The 14,430-nt window shown below is 39.4% G+C and overlaps 1 protein-coding gene across 2 annotated transcripts in view; it reads right to left on the reverse strand.

The window, feature by feature from the left end:
• Positions 1-14,430, reverse strand: part of usp43b (ubiquitin specific peptidase 43b) — an 88,596-nt gene that overhangs the window by 38,181 nt on the left and 35,985 nt on the right. For both annotated transcript variants that reach the window (XM_005926667.3, XM_042220255.1), the window contains one exon: positions 8,339-8,431. In XM_005926667.3, the coding sequence (XP_005926729.1) occupies positions 8,339-8,431 (93 nt within the window). The remainder of the gene's footprint in view (positions 1-8,338; positions 8,432-14,430) is intronic.

The following is a 14,430-nucleotide window of genomic DNA, read 5'->3' on the forward strand; positions in this document are numbered from 1 at the left end:
GGACGATAGAATTCTTATATCGGGATATGAGATTTTGGTCATATCGCACAGCCCTACAAGTTGGTCTAATGCTAAAAAGTTTCTAGACACTAGGTGGATTTTTTTAAATGTGTTTAATAGCTTTCTGCTGAGGTTTATACTCCACTTCTGCTATCAGCATTTTGTAGATGCAAATTTAATCTATAAAATAACATTTAAGTCATTATATTTTAACCATGAAAAGAGAGCGCGTGGATGGATGGACGTCAGAGACAAGTGTTGATTTGTGACAGATGGATAGCAGCAAGAGTGAAAGGAGAGGTTTAGAAGATGGTAGTGAGAGCTGCTGTGACGTACAGCCTGGAGACGGTGGCACGAACAAAAGGACAGGAGGCCGAGCTGGAAGTGACAGTGTAGAGCTGAAGATGCTAAGATTTTAACTCGAATTAATTAAAAAATAAATACATTTAAAAACGGAATCTAATAAGCAGTAAAATAAAATAAGAAAACATCATGGAAATTATAATTTGAAAGAATGGATGTTATGCATCCTGGGGAGACCCTGAGGATGCCCATGTGTGCAATAATTGTGATACCAAATACAACTTCAGTACTGCAGATCTCCAATTTGCTTAGCGTACAGTGAAATAACAGCTTCACCAATCTGCATGTCAGTCCACTGCCCAGATACTTTGAGCCTCTGAAAATAGGAGATTATATATGAAAATGTCTGTAATTCCTAAACTGTTAATACAATACCTTTATTAAACACCTCAAATCAAAGCTGAACGTCGACACTCCAGTGACAAAATTTCAAAAATGTGTCATAGTCCAAAAACCTATGGACCTAACTGTATATGGTCGCGCATAATTTTCATCTTTGTCTGCCTCCAGAATTATTCCGATGCAGTTTTTCTGTCACAACACACAAGTTAGTGTGAATTATTTATTTTGAACTGGACTTCATTAAGTTCTGGGACCACCAACTTTATGTGTTTGAGACCTCTAAGGGTCCTGCTGGCTTTATGTTTCCCAAGCATATCAAATATATTGTGGCAATAAGTAATTAAGTGATGTATAAACTAGCAGCACTTTGAAGCTTGCTCAATAACTGGTGCTAGCATCAAGTTCAACAACAGGACTTTTCTGGCTCTTGTTAGGTAAAAACAGTGTTGTTTTATCTATTTGCAACTAGTGAGCTGGTGCATTTGCTCCTGCTCTGCTGATTTGGACAGGAAATAGGAGACTTCAAACAAGCCACAGTCAAAGGGAGACTAATTTGTGCTAAAGACATTTCAGTATGAACAAAACCTAATTGCTATTAATGACTGCTGTACTGGGGACTGAAATGTGCTCTTCACTAACAGTTTTAATTTCTTTAAATAATATTCAATGTGATGGAGGTTTCTTCTTTGGTTCTGCTTGGTCATGGGGTGTCTTCTGTTTGTTGGGGTTTTCTCTCCACTTTATACCTTACAGTATAAAGTGCCTCGGGGCGACTGTTGTGATTTGGCACTATATGGATAAGACTGAATTGAGCTGAGCAAGCGTGGTGGCACAGTGGTTAGCACTGCTGCCCCACAGTAAGAAGGTTCTGGCTTCAAAGACACCAGCTGGCATGGTATCGTCCTCTTTAGCAGAAATAACTACTAACTGTTGCATAACTGTCTGCCTCCTCTGAAATCAGCTGACTGAAAATCTTCACCACTTTTACATGCTAAGTTCATTTAGTTTCTAGATATTTGATGGTTTTCTTGATTTTTCAATATTTCCTGGGGATTCAAGTCTAGTTTCATAACTACATTTCTTCTTTCAAAGCAATTCCTTGGTGGACTTCTGTGGTGTTAAAATGCTTTAGTTTTTAAAGTGATGTTCTTTTTGGATATCAAAGGATTTTCCCCCCAGCACGCTTTCAGGTATGTCAGATTTGCGCAATCTCTTTGTGATTGTAGATGCAGCTCTAAAAGTTACCTGTGGTCAAATGTTTTGATTCTGTTTGTTAAAATCTGACAATCTGACAATGGGCAGCAAGTCCTGGACAAACAGACATTAATATAAAACTTTGCTATGTGTGGATGATTTTTATTATAGCTGAATGATCTGTTTTAGGATAATTTACCAGTTTCATGTGTGACTCTCTGCCTGCAGGCCTTAGAGGTCACTCCCCAAAGATGTTCTAGTCACTGGCACCATTCTGAAATCTGTGCTTTTGAGTTTTCCAAGTTTTTCATTAAAATTATGTTTTATATTTTATAATTTTTTACCAGATGAGGTTATGTTTAGATATATTAAAGAAAAAAATCCAAGTTTCATGAGATCTACTCGTATGTATAGTGTAAACAATAGCAAACAAGGACACGACCGCCAATGGATGAGTTTGGATCGTCAAGCCCAGCAAATGTTGGTTTGGTGACAAACAGTATGTGTTTATGGCTTACACACATGATCTGGGTGTGATTGTGCTGAACTTCTTCACACAGGGAAATATATAATGAATTCTTTAAAAGATAATCCATCTGTTTTCTCCTCTGTTTATTCCTTCTGATGTATTTTTTCTCTCAACCTATTTACTGCACACCAAAAACGACAGGTTGGAAACACAGCACTCTCAACCTGGCGCACCACGACAAATCAGCTCTTAAAAACATTTTCCTAAATTAGAAGAGAGGTAAGCTGAACTTTTAGGAACTATTTAAAAGAATGGATAATAAAAGGCAAATGTTTAGTGACAAATCTACACTCACAGGATGTGATGTTCATTTTCAGGTCTCAACAAACGCTGTCCATCAGACACACGTCTTCATGTTAAACCAGTTTATTCTGCAGTTTGGGAAATGCATATATATAAATATATTCATCTTCTTGCTGAAGGTGAAATGAAAAAATTGATAAAACTCCCATTTATGTCCTTTTATTATGTAGCCAGGTTAATGCTTGGCTTTTGAAGTTTGGTATCAATCTGATACCAAATACAGATCCTGATACTTTTAACCTATAAAGGCAGCTTGTGTAGGGGAGAACAGTGTGTCACGATTTATGAGATGAATTATCATCAATCTGCACATTCTGAACACATTTTAATGACCGCTAAATCTCTGTGATTTTTACTTTCCATATAATTGATAGCAACAAAACGTTGCTTTGAGCTTTTCGTGTATTTTGAAAGTGGGATTTTTAGAGACCTGGGTCGACTTCTGATGTGTAAGGCTATAAATAAAACAGACAAAAAGCCTCGGACATTATTCATTGTGCATATTTTAGGTACATTTTTTATTTCCCCCAAAATAATGCATTTAACAGAATTCAGTGGACTATATACTGAACTTAGAGGAAAGCAACAAAGTACCAATACCAGCGTTGTAATTGATACTGTTTGAATATTTGGATCAATCCACCCACCTCTAGGCTTTAGCTAGCATGAAAGAACACAACTAGTCCGGCTCTTTAACAAAATCCAACTTTCACGGATCATTAAAGCTTAAATTAAATTAGCACCTTATAGGTTGTTTGTTTTTAGCCACCATTAGGCAAAGTATGTTCCAGACTAAGGCTATGTCTACACTAATCCGGATAAATTTGAAAACAGTGTTTTCGTCTAAAAACGCTCCGCGTCCACAAGATCATTTTCAATCATTTACGAACAGTTGTTCAATTCTTACATCACTGTATTGCACATGCATGAAATGTAAGACGATTTGACCTTTCTGTCTGCCATTTATTTACTTTCCAGATTTTGAAACATTGCTGCAAAATGTTGAGGAAAAGCACAGAGTTTTTTAAATGGACTGACAATGACGTGGTGTACAAAGTTGCAAAAGCGAGTGAGAATTAAAGAATTTGAAGAAAAGCTACCTGGAGCATGTACAAACTGATATTAATCTTCAATAGGGCTGTCAAAATTTCAATCAATTGAGAGCAAACAAAACAGCTGCTGTAATGCCCTCCGCCATCTTAGTTTAATTGGTCACATGACTGCATCATATGATTAAAATGCGTCATCGTTTTCGAAAACCTCCGTTTTTTCGTAGTACACACTGCGATGCAAAAACGTATTTTTCAAATTTATCCACTTTGGAGAGCATTTTCAAAAAGCTCAGGTCTCCTTGACCAAAAACACCATCTCAGTGTGGACGGAAGGCCAAAGCTAAGAGAAAAAGATGCGTTTTCAAACAAAAACGAATTAGTGTGGACATGGCCTTAGAAGAAGTCTGCCACGTAACACCCTTACAACTCTGAATTGCTAATTTTACATTTTAAAACACTTAAACCCCCACGGACTGCCATTTGGCTTTTTCTACCTTTAAAACCCGGAGAGCAGCCAAATGGCTTTTAGCTAGGCTTTAGCTTAAGCCAAGTCATATGTATATTAGGTTGTTACCTTGGAATTCTGGAGGGAGGGGAGTGGGGGTGTGTGATTGAGGGCGTGGGGGAGCTGCTAAAAGCTGTGCACTTCCTTTTGTGTTTCATCTTGATGCATTCTCAATCATCCAGGGAAATAAATCTCCAAAAGTCACCAACTTGGAGTGTTTCAGTTTGCCATCTTAGGGAGAAATCAACACACATGGGTGTATGTCCTTTGTTGCTGAGATTTATTGATAAAAACAGTACAAAAAACCAACCATTTGTACACATATTTACAAATAATAATAAAAAGTGAGTGAGTACAAACAATTCAACATTTTCAGCAATCACTCACAATCCTGGCACTGCCACTAACTGAACTAATGGCATTTATTGCAATTGTGATCTTGCGGGGGGTTTACAGGGTTCCATCTGTAAATGACTGCTGGTCAGCAAACCTGGGAAACCCACAGATAATTGGAACTATGGCACGAAACCGCTTCCAAGACAACATGCAACACCTACGCTTTGATGACAAGTCCACCCGCTGTGATCGAGCAAAGACTGACAAGTTCGCTGCAATTTCCAGTGTGTGGGGATCATTTGTCACCAACTGCATCACGTGCTACAACCCTGGTCTACATATCACCATTGATGAACAGCTTTTCCCATCAAAGACTCGGTGCTGTTTCCTGCAGTATATTGCAAGTAAACCTGACAAGTTTGGGATCAAGTTTTGGGTGGCTTGCGACCTAAAATCCAAGTACATTTGCAATGTCTTCCCATATAATTGTACTCACTCACTTTTTATTATTATTTGTAAATATGTGTACAAATGGTTGGTTTTTTGTACTGTTTTTATCAATAAAACTCAGCAACAAAGGACATACACCCATGTGTGTTGATTTCTCCCTAAGATGGCAAACTGAAACACTCCAAGTTGGTGACATTTTTCGAGATTTATTTCCCTGGATGATTGAGAATGCATCAAGATGAAACACAAAAGGAAGTGCACAGCTTTTAGCAGCTCCCCCACGCCCTCAATCACACACCCCCACTCCCCTCCCTCCAGAATTCCCAGGTAACGACCTAATATACATATGAATGACTAGCCAATTTAGCTTCCACTTGGCTGAAGCTAAAGCTTAGCTAAAAGCCTACCAGCCATTTGGCTGCTCTCGGGTTTTATAGGTAGAAAGGTAGAAGCCTGGGGATGCTAGTTTAAAATGCCGTTTCTTGTACCCAAGTCTTAATGCTAAGCTAAGCTAACTGGCTCCTAGCTCTCGTTTTATACCAAACACACACACCCACACAAACACACATATAGTTTTACCAGCAGCAAGCCTATTTCCCCAAATTCTTAACTGTGCTCTCGGGTTTGGAAACACGTTGTGCTGTTTTCTGTGGATACTGGGAAACACTCCAGGCTCTGTAGCTCACCTACCTTATTACAACTCATACCAGCTGTCTAAGCAAGAGCTTCACTAAACTACTAACAGTCCACCTCCACAGGACAGGACATGAGAACAGGCAAGTTGTGGGAGACAAAATATTCCATGTTGTTTTTAGAAAACTATCAGCATTATGGTAAAGATCAAAAGCAAGCACCTGGAGTGTGTTGTAAGTGCTTAAGAGCCAGATTTTTATCCAACTGCTAAAGACAGGTGATAAAATAAAATAAATGGTTAAGTGCTGGACCACTGTGTCTTGCCAGAACAGCTTTAGTGTTCCCTGGCACTGGTTCTCCAAAGTCTTTACTGGAGGGATAGGCACCATTCACCCAAAAGATATTCCCTCATTGGTTTATTGATGACGATGGTAGAGAGCACCATCTAACACGGTGGTTCAGACATCTGTGTTCACCTGGGTTGACCTGAGTGAGTATGGCCAAAGTATATGATTCATATCATTTCATCCTGTAAGAGACCACTCCCACAACTCTGTTTTTGCAGCGACCCATCTTAATCCACGCCAGCAAAAACTTTGTGAAAGTCTCTTAACTTGAAAGTCTTGGTCACCTATCTGTAGATATGTACATGTGTTTTTGATAAGAAGGGGAAAAAAGCCTGATGCATAAATAGAGAGGCACTGGCTGAAAAAAGGAGGAATGGGTTACCCCTCCCTGAAAATGTCAGGATTTCCTGAACAGGCTCAGGGCCTCGTTAATCTAACGTGGAGGAGAAGTGGCTGTTTTCATGTAAATTTGAATAACACATTGTTTTAATGCGGAGAAGGTTTCCCACTAGCTTTTCCTTTCTGATGCCAGGCCCTTCAGCTCCACAATGACCTGTGTTCCTACTGTATGTAATGCATGAACAAAGCTGGGTGTTGTACATCCTATTTTCTAATTGTGTCTCGATTTGTTTGGTGTTTTATTGCCTGAAGTTTCAAGAGCACCTATCATGCTTTTCCTTATTTTCCGTCACATACAATATGTACTGTTACAGTAGTGGATTCACATATTAAACATGCACAAAGTTTCAAATAATGAGCTCTATGTATGCAAAAATAATCCCTATGTCACAATATCAGGTTCTCAATGTGGTCACAAAAATAGCAGTGTTTTGCAATATCTATATAAAATTACCAATATTGCTATTAGTCAAAGTCTTCTGTGATTTTATAACAAAATATTCACAGCTCAAAAAAAAGAGGAACACATTCAAAAATCATTAGATCTCAACATTTTCATGCACCAGGAGGAATCTTGGACCCACTGCACCAGGGTAGTGTCAAGAATTTCATCCTGATAACTAATGGCAGTCAGGGTGCTGTTGCTTAGTCGGACTGTGAGTCCTTCCATGGATATACCATCACTGACCCACCACCTAACTGGTCGTGCTGAACAGTGTTATAGACAGCATAACATTCTCCACGGCTTCTCCAGACCCTTTCATGTCTGTCACATGTGCTCAGGGTGAACCTGCTCTCATCTATGAAAAGCACAGGGTGCCAGTAGTGCATCCGCCATCTCTGGTATTCTATGGCAAATGCAAATTTGGCTCGGCAAAACGGTGCTGGGCAGTGAGCACAAGGCCCCCTTGGGGATGTTGGTCCCTAGTGTACCCTCTGCCTTATTCAGTTAGTTTTCAGATTGTTTGGTCAGTGACATCCACATCAGTGTCCTGCTGGAGGTCATTCTGTGGCTCTGCCAGTGCTCATCCTATTCACAAAGGAGCAGATATCGATCCAGCTGTTGGGTTAAGGGCCTTCTATGGCTCTGTCCAGCTCTCCCAGAGTAGCTGGAATCTTCTTTATGCTTGAGACGGTGCAGGGGAACATAGCAAACTTTCTGGTAATGGCAGTTATTAATGTGCCAACCTGGAGGAGTTGGACTGCCTTTGAAACCTCGGTAGGGTCCAGAAGTGACAACATTAGGCACCCTAGTCCAATGTAAAACTAGTGAAAACAGTCAGAAATAATGGGGAGGAAAGAAACTTTTTTTTAACAGTGCTCACATGGAGGTGGCGGGTGCGTTGGCATTAAACCATACAAAAAGAAGAACTGCACAATTATTTACAATATAAGTTATTAATAAGTCCATTATCAGAACTTTTCTAGAGTGAATATCCTTTAAATGACTATCTCAGAAACAATCATCCACCTGTGAGCATAGAAGCCCGGCACATATGATGTTCAAAGCTTCTGTGAGGTGTAGCCAATCTGAAGAAAGTTAGCTTGAATGGAGATAAGCTAGCTTGTTTCAGACACAGGAAGAATTACAGAGCTCCACAAAACTGCAAATCATGCAAAGCTACTGTGGCAGAGCAAGAAAAATATGGAGATGAAGAATGAACATAACAATTTGACTTCAAAAGAAGTAACTATCAAACTATCAAGATTAACAATCAAAACATATGAATATTTATATAGATCACGTATTGTAAGATACCTGAACAGTGTAATGATCAGCGGTCCACATCATTATTGTGAATGAGTTTCTACTCGTCGTTCTGACTAGAAAAACCATATCAGATAATAGACAGAAGTCTTTTTTGAAAATAACAGCACTGCTCACCTGGTCTGGCGAAGAGGAATCGGTAATGAGATGCAGAGGAAAGGGTCAAAGGTGTTGCTCTGTTTCAGGCAGTGTGGGCATGTCAGTGAAGATCTGCGGGGACGAAAGAACACAGTCACATTAGTCTCGAAAAAACAGCTGCACTGACTCGACACGGGCTTCCAATTAATCTCAAAGTCCTCCTGATTAAGTCTGGCAGGAAAGGAGATGGCTTAATCTTGTTACACAAGTGAACACCACAGGAAAAGTGTTCACAGTGCTCCATTCAGACGCCTTGATCTGATTGTGAGAAAGGAAAAGATGAGTGATGTAACTGGTGGGAATGAGAGAGAGTCGAGGGATGGAGTGGGGGTTAGAGGTAGTTGAAGCAGCCCCCCTGGGATGATTGGTGCTATAAACGCAAAACAGCAAAAGCGGTTTCCACGCTGTTGCGTCACTTTCGCTGTTCATGTGATGCCATTAAAGGTAGGTGAATTTCCTAAGTTTCCTAAGTACGTCTGAATGCACAGAAAGGAGGGAGTGACTACAACAGCGATTTTTGATTCTGTGGATGGCTTCACTTCTTTCAGTTAATCCCTCTTAATGTCATTGGAAGAAATAGCTTATTCTGGTGAGCTAATTGTCTCAACAATGAGTCAGGGAGCCTACAGAATTTAAAAGCAGGATTGCTGGAAGTGATTTTGTAAACCTCAACTCTCTGTAAACAGATCTAATTATGTGAATGTTCAACAAATTTGAAAAAAAAAAGAAGCAGTACAGATTCAAAAACAGGCGTACTCATACACACTCTTCTAAAGTTACCAATAGAAGACTGAGCCTGTCCATGGTTTTATGGTTTACAGATGAAATGAATAAAATAATATATTCGCACAATGAGCCATCTATACCACCTGCAGTATTTGCTCTATGTGCTGAAATTCAGGCTGTGGTTTTGGTCAGTATGTAGACCAGATTCCTTCAGATTCCTTCCAGTCCAGTTAAAAGTCCAAGTTGTAAACATTCCTCAGAGATTTTGATCCATGACATGATGGCATCACACAATTAAAACCAGGTTGAAATGATTTTGGGTTTGTGACAAACAGGAGAAGAGTACACTGTGGTCATAAAGGGTTGGACATAATCTGCAACAATACTCAGGTAAGCTAACCTATTTAAAGGATATTTAGTTGGTACTAAGTGGCCCAAAGTGTGCCAAAAAATTTCCAACACCATTACATGACCAGCAGCAGCCTGAGCTATTGATCAGGATGGATCCATTCTTTCATATTGTTTACAATATACTTACATCAAATTCTGACCCTGTTATCCAAATCCTGCAACAGAAATCAAGACTCGGACCAGGCAGCATTTTTCCAATCCTATATTGTCTAATACTGGTGAGCCCATGCGAGCTGTAGCCCCAGGTTTCCTGTTCTTAGCTAACAGAAGTAGTCCTCTGCTGCTGTAGATACCAGGTTCAGCACTTTGAGGTTCAATATCCTGTGCATTCAGAGATGTACATACCTTAGTCATAATTAATTATTTGAGTTTCTGTTGCATTCCTGTCAGCTTGAAGCAGTCAGACTCTCCTCTGACTTTTCTCTAAAATACAACAACCATGTTCAAAACCACTCAAATCATCTTTTTTCCCCATCCTGATGCTAAGTTTAAACTTCAGCAGGTCTTCTTGTCCATGTCTGCATGCCTATATGCACTGAGCTGCTGCCATGTGATTAGCTGATTAAACAATAATACATCATCACATCATATTATTTGCTCCTTATAAGATAAATTAAACATACTATATGTATAAAAATATATATTTATAAATATAAATGATAATGACCATCAGAATTTGTAACTTCCATAAACTGCACTCCTGTGCTCAATTCAATAGCTAATTAAAAGCAACAGTTACAGCTGAGCTTCCCCTTTGGCTGCTGTTAGCTCAAAAGTTTAATTTCCAGACTAGCTAGAAAAATTATTTTAGTGTAAAAATTACTAAAAAGTTTCTCAGGAGCACCATTTGACTGTGTTAACATAAAAATGTGTGGTTATACTTTGCAGGTGTTTGGTATGGCTCTGTGTAACTGCTTAAGTGTGACGGACGGTTCTGCTGGGAACATCTGTTCAGCTGTAAACATATTCCCGAGGGTTTTCCTTTCCAGCCGGCACAGGAACCTCACACCACACCGGAAGCGTGCACAGCATGTTTCAATGGAACTATAGTGTTGATCAGTCATTACTCTAATTTATCTTTTCATTTGTATTACTTCAATATCAAAACAACAGAAATAAATCTGTTGAAATAGTGTGGAAAGCACCAGGCAGAACATTAACTAAGAGATTTGTGGGAAATATGTAAGCGTAAGTAGAAGATCTGAAGTTCACATCATGTCTTGATTGAACTGAGGTCACGCTAACGACCTGTGAACCTTTTCCGACCTTAGCACACTCTATGAGAAAGACATAGATAAACTGACCAAATGTGTTTTCCTTACAGAAAGGCACCTGACAGACCCAGTGAGGGAGTAAAGGGAGGTGTGGGAGGCTGGTGAACAAAGCTCTATTCAAACAAGCCCAGCTGACACGGGCTCTTAGTGGATCTCTCCATTTTGGCAGAGTCGAATGGCTGCCCTACGGATGTCTTATTCTCGCCAGGAAACAGTGAGGGCAACCGCACTGCATGCATACAAATCACACTCCGCCTTAGCTAAAACATAGATGTGCCCAGCGCTGCTCTGAAACACTTAGAAAGAAAAAAGCAGCAAAGGAAGAGGTGATATTCTGGTGATGCTCTAATGGAGGAAGCGTGGAAAGGTTGAAAGGTATGTATCCCCTCGTCTGTGATGCAGCCATGCTGAAGAGACTCTTGGCTTGATGCTTTCCTACAGCACAGAGCTTTGAACCTTCCTGAATAACACTTAATTTACTTATCTGCTTCCACTTCATTTTCTTTTCTAAGCAATTAGAAAGAAAACAACTTGGGTTGAAATGAAACGCGCTGGCACCTCATTTTTCTCACTAAGCCTCGTCGCTATCCTCCGCTGGGAGGTGGGGAGCAGTTTATTGACCACGTTAATGTTCTGAAATTGAAAAGGCATGAACCGTAATTTGTGTCTCATAATTCTCTAATTAAAAGTACAATTGAGACATAATAATACTAGAACGAGAGAGTAAGCGAGATCCCTCGGAAAAATTGGCGCCACAGTAAGACGAGCTCCACACTCCCACTGAAACTGCACCATATCTGTAATTTGAAACACTTGACTGACTGTCATTCAGCCTTCATGCGGTGCACACTGCTGGAAAGTCTTTTTTTTTTTTTTTTTTTAACTAACTACAGCTACGGTAACTCACCCACATATAGTAAAAGATTACAATCTTTGATCTAATTTAGGCTTTACTTTATGTGGACCTGTTATTTACATTTTCTGCCATATACATGCTGTTATTATATCAGATGCTCATATTCAACATGGCCAAAGTTTACAGTGTACACCGATCACACATAACATTATGACCAGTGTTGGTCAAGTTACTTGAAAAAAGTAATCAGTAACTAATTACTGATTACTTCCCCAAAAAAGTAATCCCGTTACTTTACTGATTACTTATTTTCAAAAGTAATTAATTACTTAGTTACTTTTTAAAAACACGATTTACAACCTGAATAGGTGATAAAGCGATAGATCTTTCAGCCCAATTCTACTTTTTCTGCATAATCCATCATACAAAATGTAATCAAATGGAAAAGTCTCTTTTTAAAACTTGTTTTATAGTTTTAATCTTTTAACTTTATGCATCAAGCAAAAATTTAATTATATGCAACATTCTCTGACTGGAAGAAATTAGTTTAACATTTAAACCTATTTTCTGCACATTCCAGCACATAAAATAAAATATTTTTTGTGTTTACACTCACTCTTTCAAATAGATGCAAGTAAAACACAGCAGAAAATAAATAAAGTCAAAGACTCAGCGGTCCTGTTGCTCTATTTTCACCTGTAAAGCAGGAGTGAGGCGATAGTTTACCCTGGTGCAGGTGTGCCGCGGTCAGTGGAAGAATCCGCGAGTTTCTCTGTGAGTTTCCCATTACGTCGTAGCGCACTCGGTGCTTGCTTGGAAGTTTAGGGGTTTTTTTCGCTGTAAAAAGAAGTTTTCTTCCCACGCACAACGGACACTAATGTTTTTGTCACTTTTTATGGAATCAAACTCAAAGTAAGGTCAGTACTTCCACGCTTTAAACGCTGCACGCTCATACTCTCTCCTGCACTCATATATGATCCATTGTTGATCTGCACACAGCTGTTGTCACGAACGTCGCACTCGCTTACGTCACTGTCATGAGACATTCTCAAAAAAATCACGGTTTTAGTAACGCAGTTCAGCGTTACTACGGGAAAGTAACGGTAATCTAATTACCGTTTTTGCAATAGTAATCCCTTACTTTACTCGTTACTTGAAAAAAGTAATCGGATTACAGTAACACATTACTTGTAACATGTTACTGCCCATCTCTGTTTATGACCAGCTGCATAATATTGTTGGTGAAGACCTTGACTGGTCTGCAGCTCTGCAGCCCCATACACAACAAACTGTGTTGCTCTGACAACTTTCTACCAGAACCAGCATTAACTTTACAGCAATTTGAGCTACAGCAGCTTGTCTGTTGGACCAGACATCACCAGCCAGCCTTCACTCTGCCCATGACCCTGTCGCTGGTTCACCACAGTTCCTTCCTTGGACATTTTTTGATAGATCCTGACCACTGAAGAATGGGAAAACCCCATAAGATGCTCTGACTCCGTCATCTAACCATCACAGTTTGGTTCATGTCAAACTAGCTCAAATCCTTACACGTGCCCATTTTTCCTGCATCAACTTTGAGGACAAAATGTTCACCTTCTCCCTAATATCTCCCATCTACTGACAGGGCCAAGATGAGATAATTAGTGTTATTCACTTCACCTGTCAGTGCTCATATGTTATGCCTCAAGCTATGGTTTCACTACACTTGGAGCCTTATAGCTTTTTTTCTGCTTCTGGCTTAGTGGGACGTCACTGCGAGCAGATTTCCCTGATATCGCATGTCAAGCACGCAGCTCTGGCTGTGAGTGCAGGATTATATTAAACTTCATATAATGTAAAGATGCGATAATATAAAATACTGAGCTGGGTCCATTTTAGAGGGCCTAAAATTCTGTGCATCAGTGAGTGAACCGAAGTAGAAATGAAACTAAAGTCATCACAAAACGAGCCTTTTGATCAGCTCCAGAATGTGATGACACATAACATAAATAAAGATCTAATAATTGTTGGCGCTGCTCGCTTGGATGGTGATTTAACTTGTTTGAACATGTATAATGGCCGTGATGATTGCATAGTGACAAACCAGGCTATTACAAGGATAATTCTCCGGTCTGTCAACTCTAGATGTTGTATTGCATTGGACACTGCATTGCAAAGTGCTACACGGGCAGTGACGGAGCCCCAGGACTCAGTTCCTTGGAAGCCAAAAGAGAGAGAGAGACAGGAGTTGGGAAATTTTTCTTCCAAGTCTAATTCCAGCAGTGCAATACATTCATAAGCAATTAAAAACTCAGTGTTTGGATGCTTGTCTGCAACTCTTGCACTGGTAAAATAGACTGACAGTGTAATGTATATGCTGGAGTATCTGTGTAAAGGTTTTGCTAAGGAAAACTCAGCCTGTAGTACACAGTATACAACAGAATTGAATGCACGCATGTGCAGTAGCACTTTTAAGCAATCAAAAACAAGTAAAGACTATATTATAAATAAAGGACCTGAAGTCAGAGTGCACCGGTGTATACTTTAGCTTATTCATTCTCATTTGACCCCCTGCTGAGGTAAAAAAAAATATACACAAACAAAGCAAAGGGTCAACAATAAATACATCTATCACCCATGTCCAAACCCAGATACAATCGCTTTAAAAATTCACATTTAATAAAAATGTCTTTAGAGTTAAACAATGTCGTTATCTTATATGCATTTGGTCTCAATCTAAAATATACAGCAGATATATTTAATGATTATAAATAAATAATGAAATAATGATACTAATATCCAAGGTTTCCCAAGCTACAGAG

This window comes from Haplochromis burtoni, unplaced genomic scaffold (assembly GCF_018398535.1).
Source record: "Haplochromis burtoni strain Fernald_Lab_line unplaced genomic scaffold, NCSU_Asbu1 Contig_45, whole genome shotgun sequence".
Taxonomy (NCBI): domain Eukaryota; kingdom Metazoa; phylum Chordata; class Actinopteri; order Cichliformes; family Cichlidae; genus Haplochromis; species Haplochromis burtoni.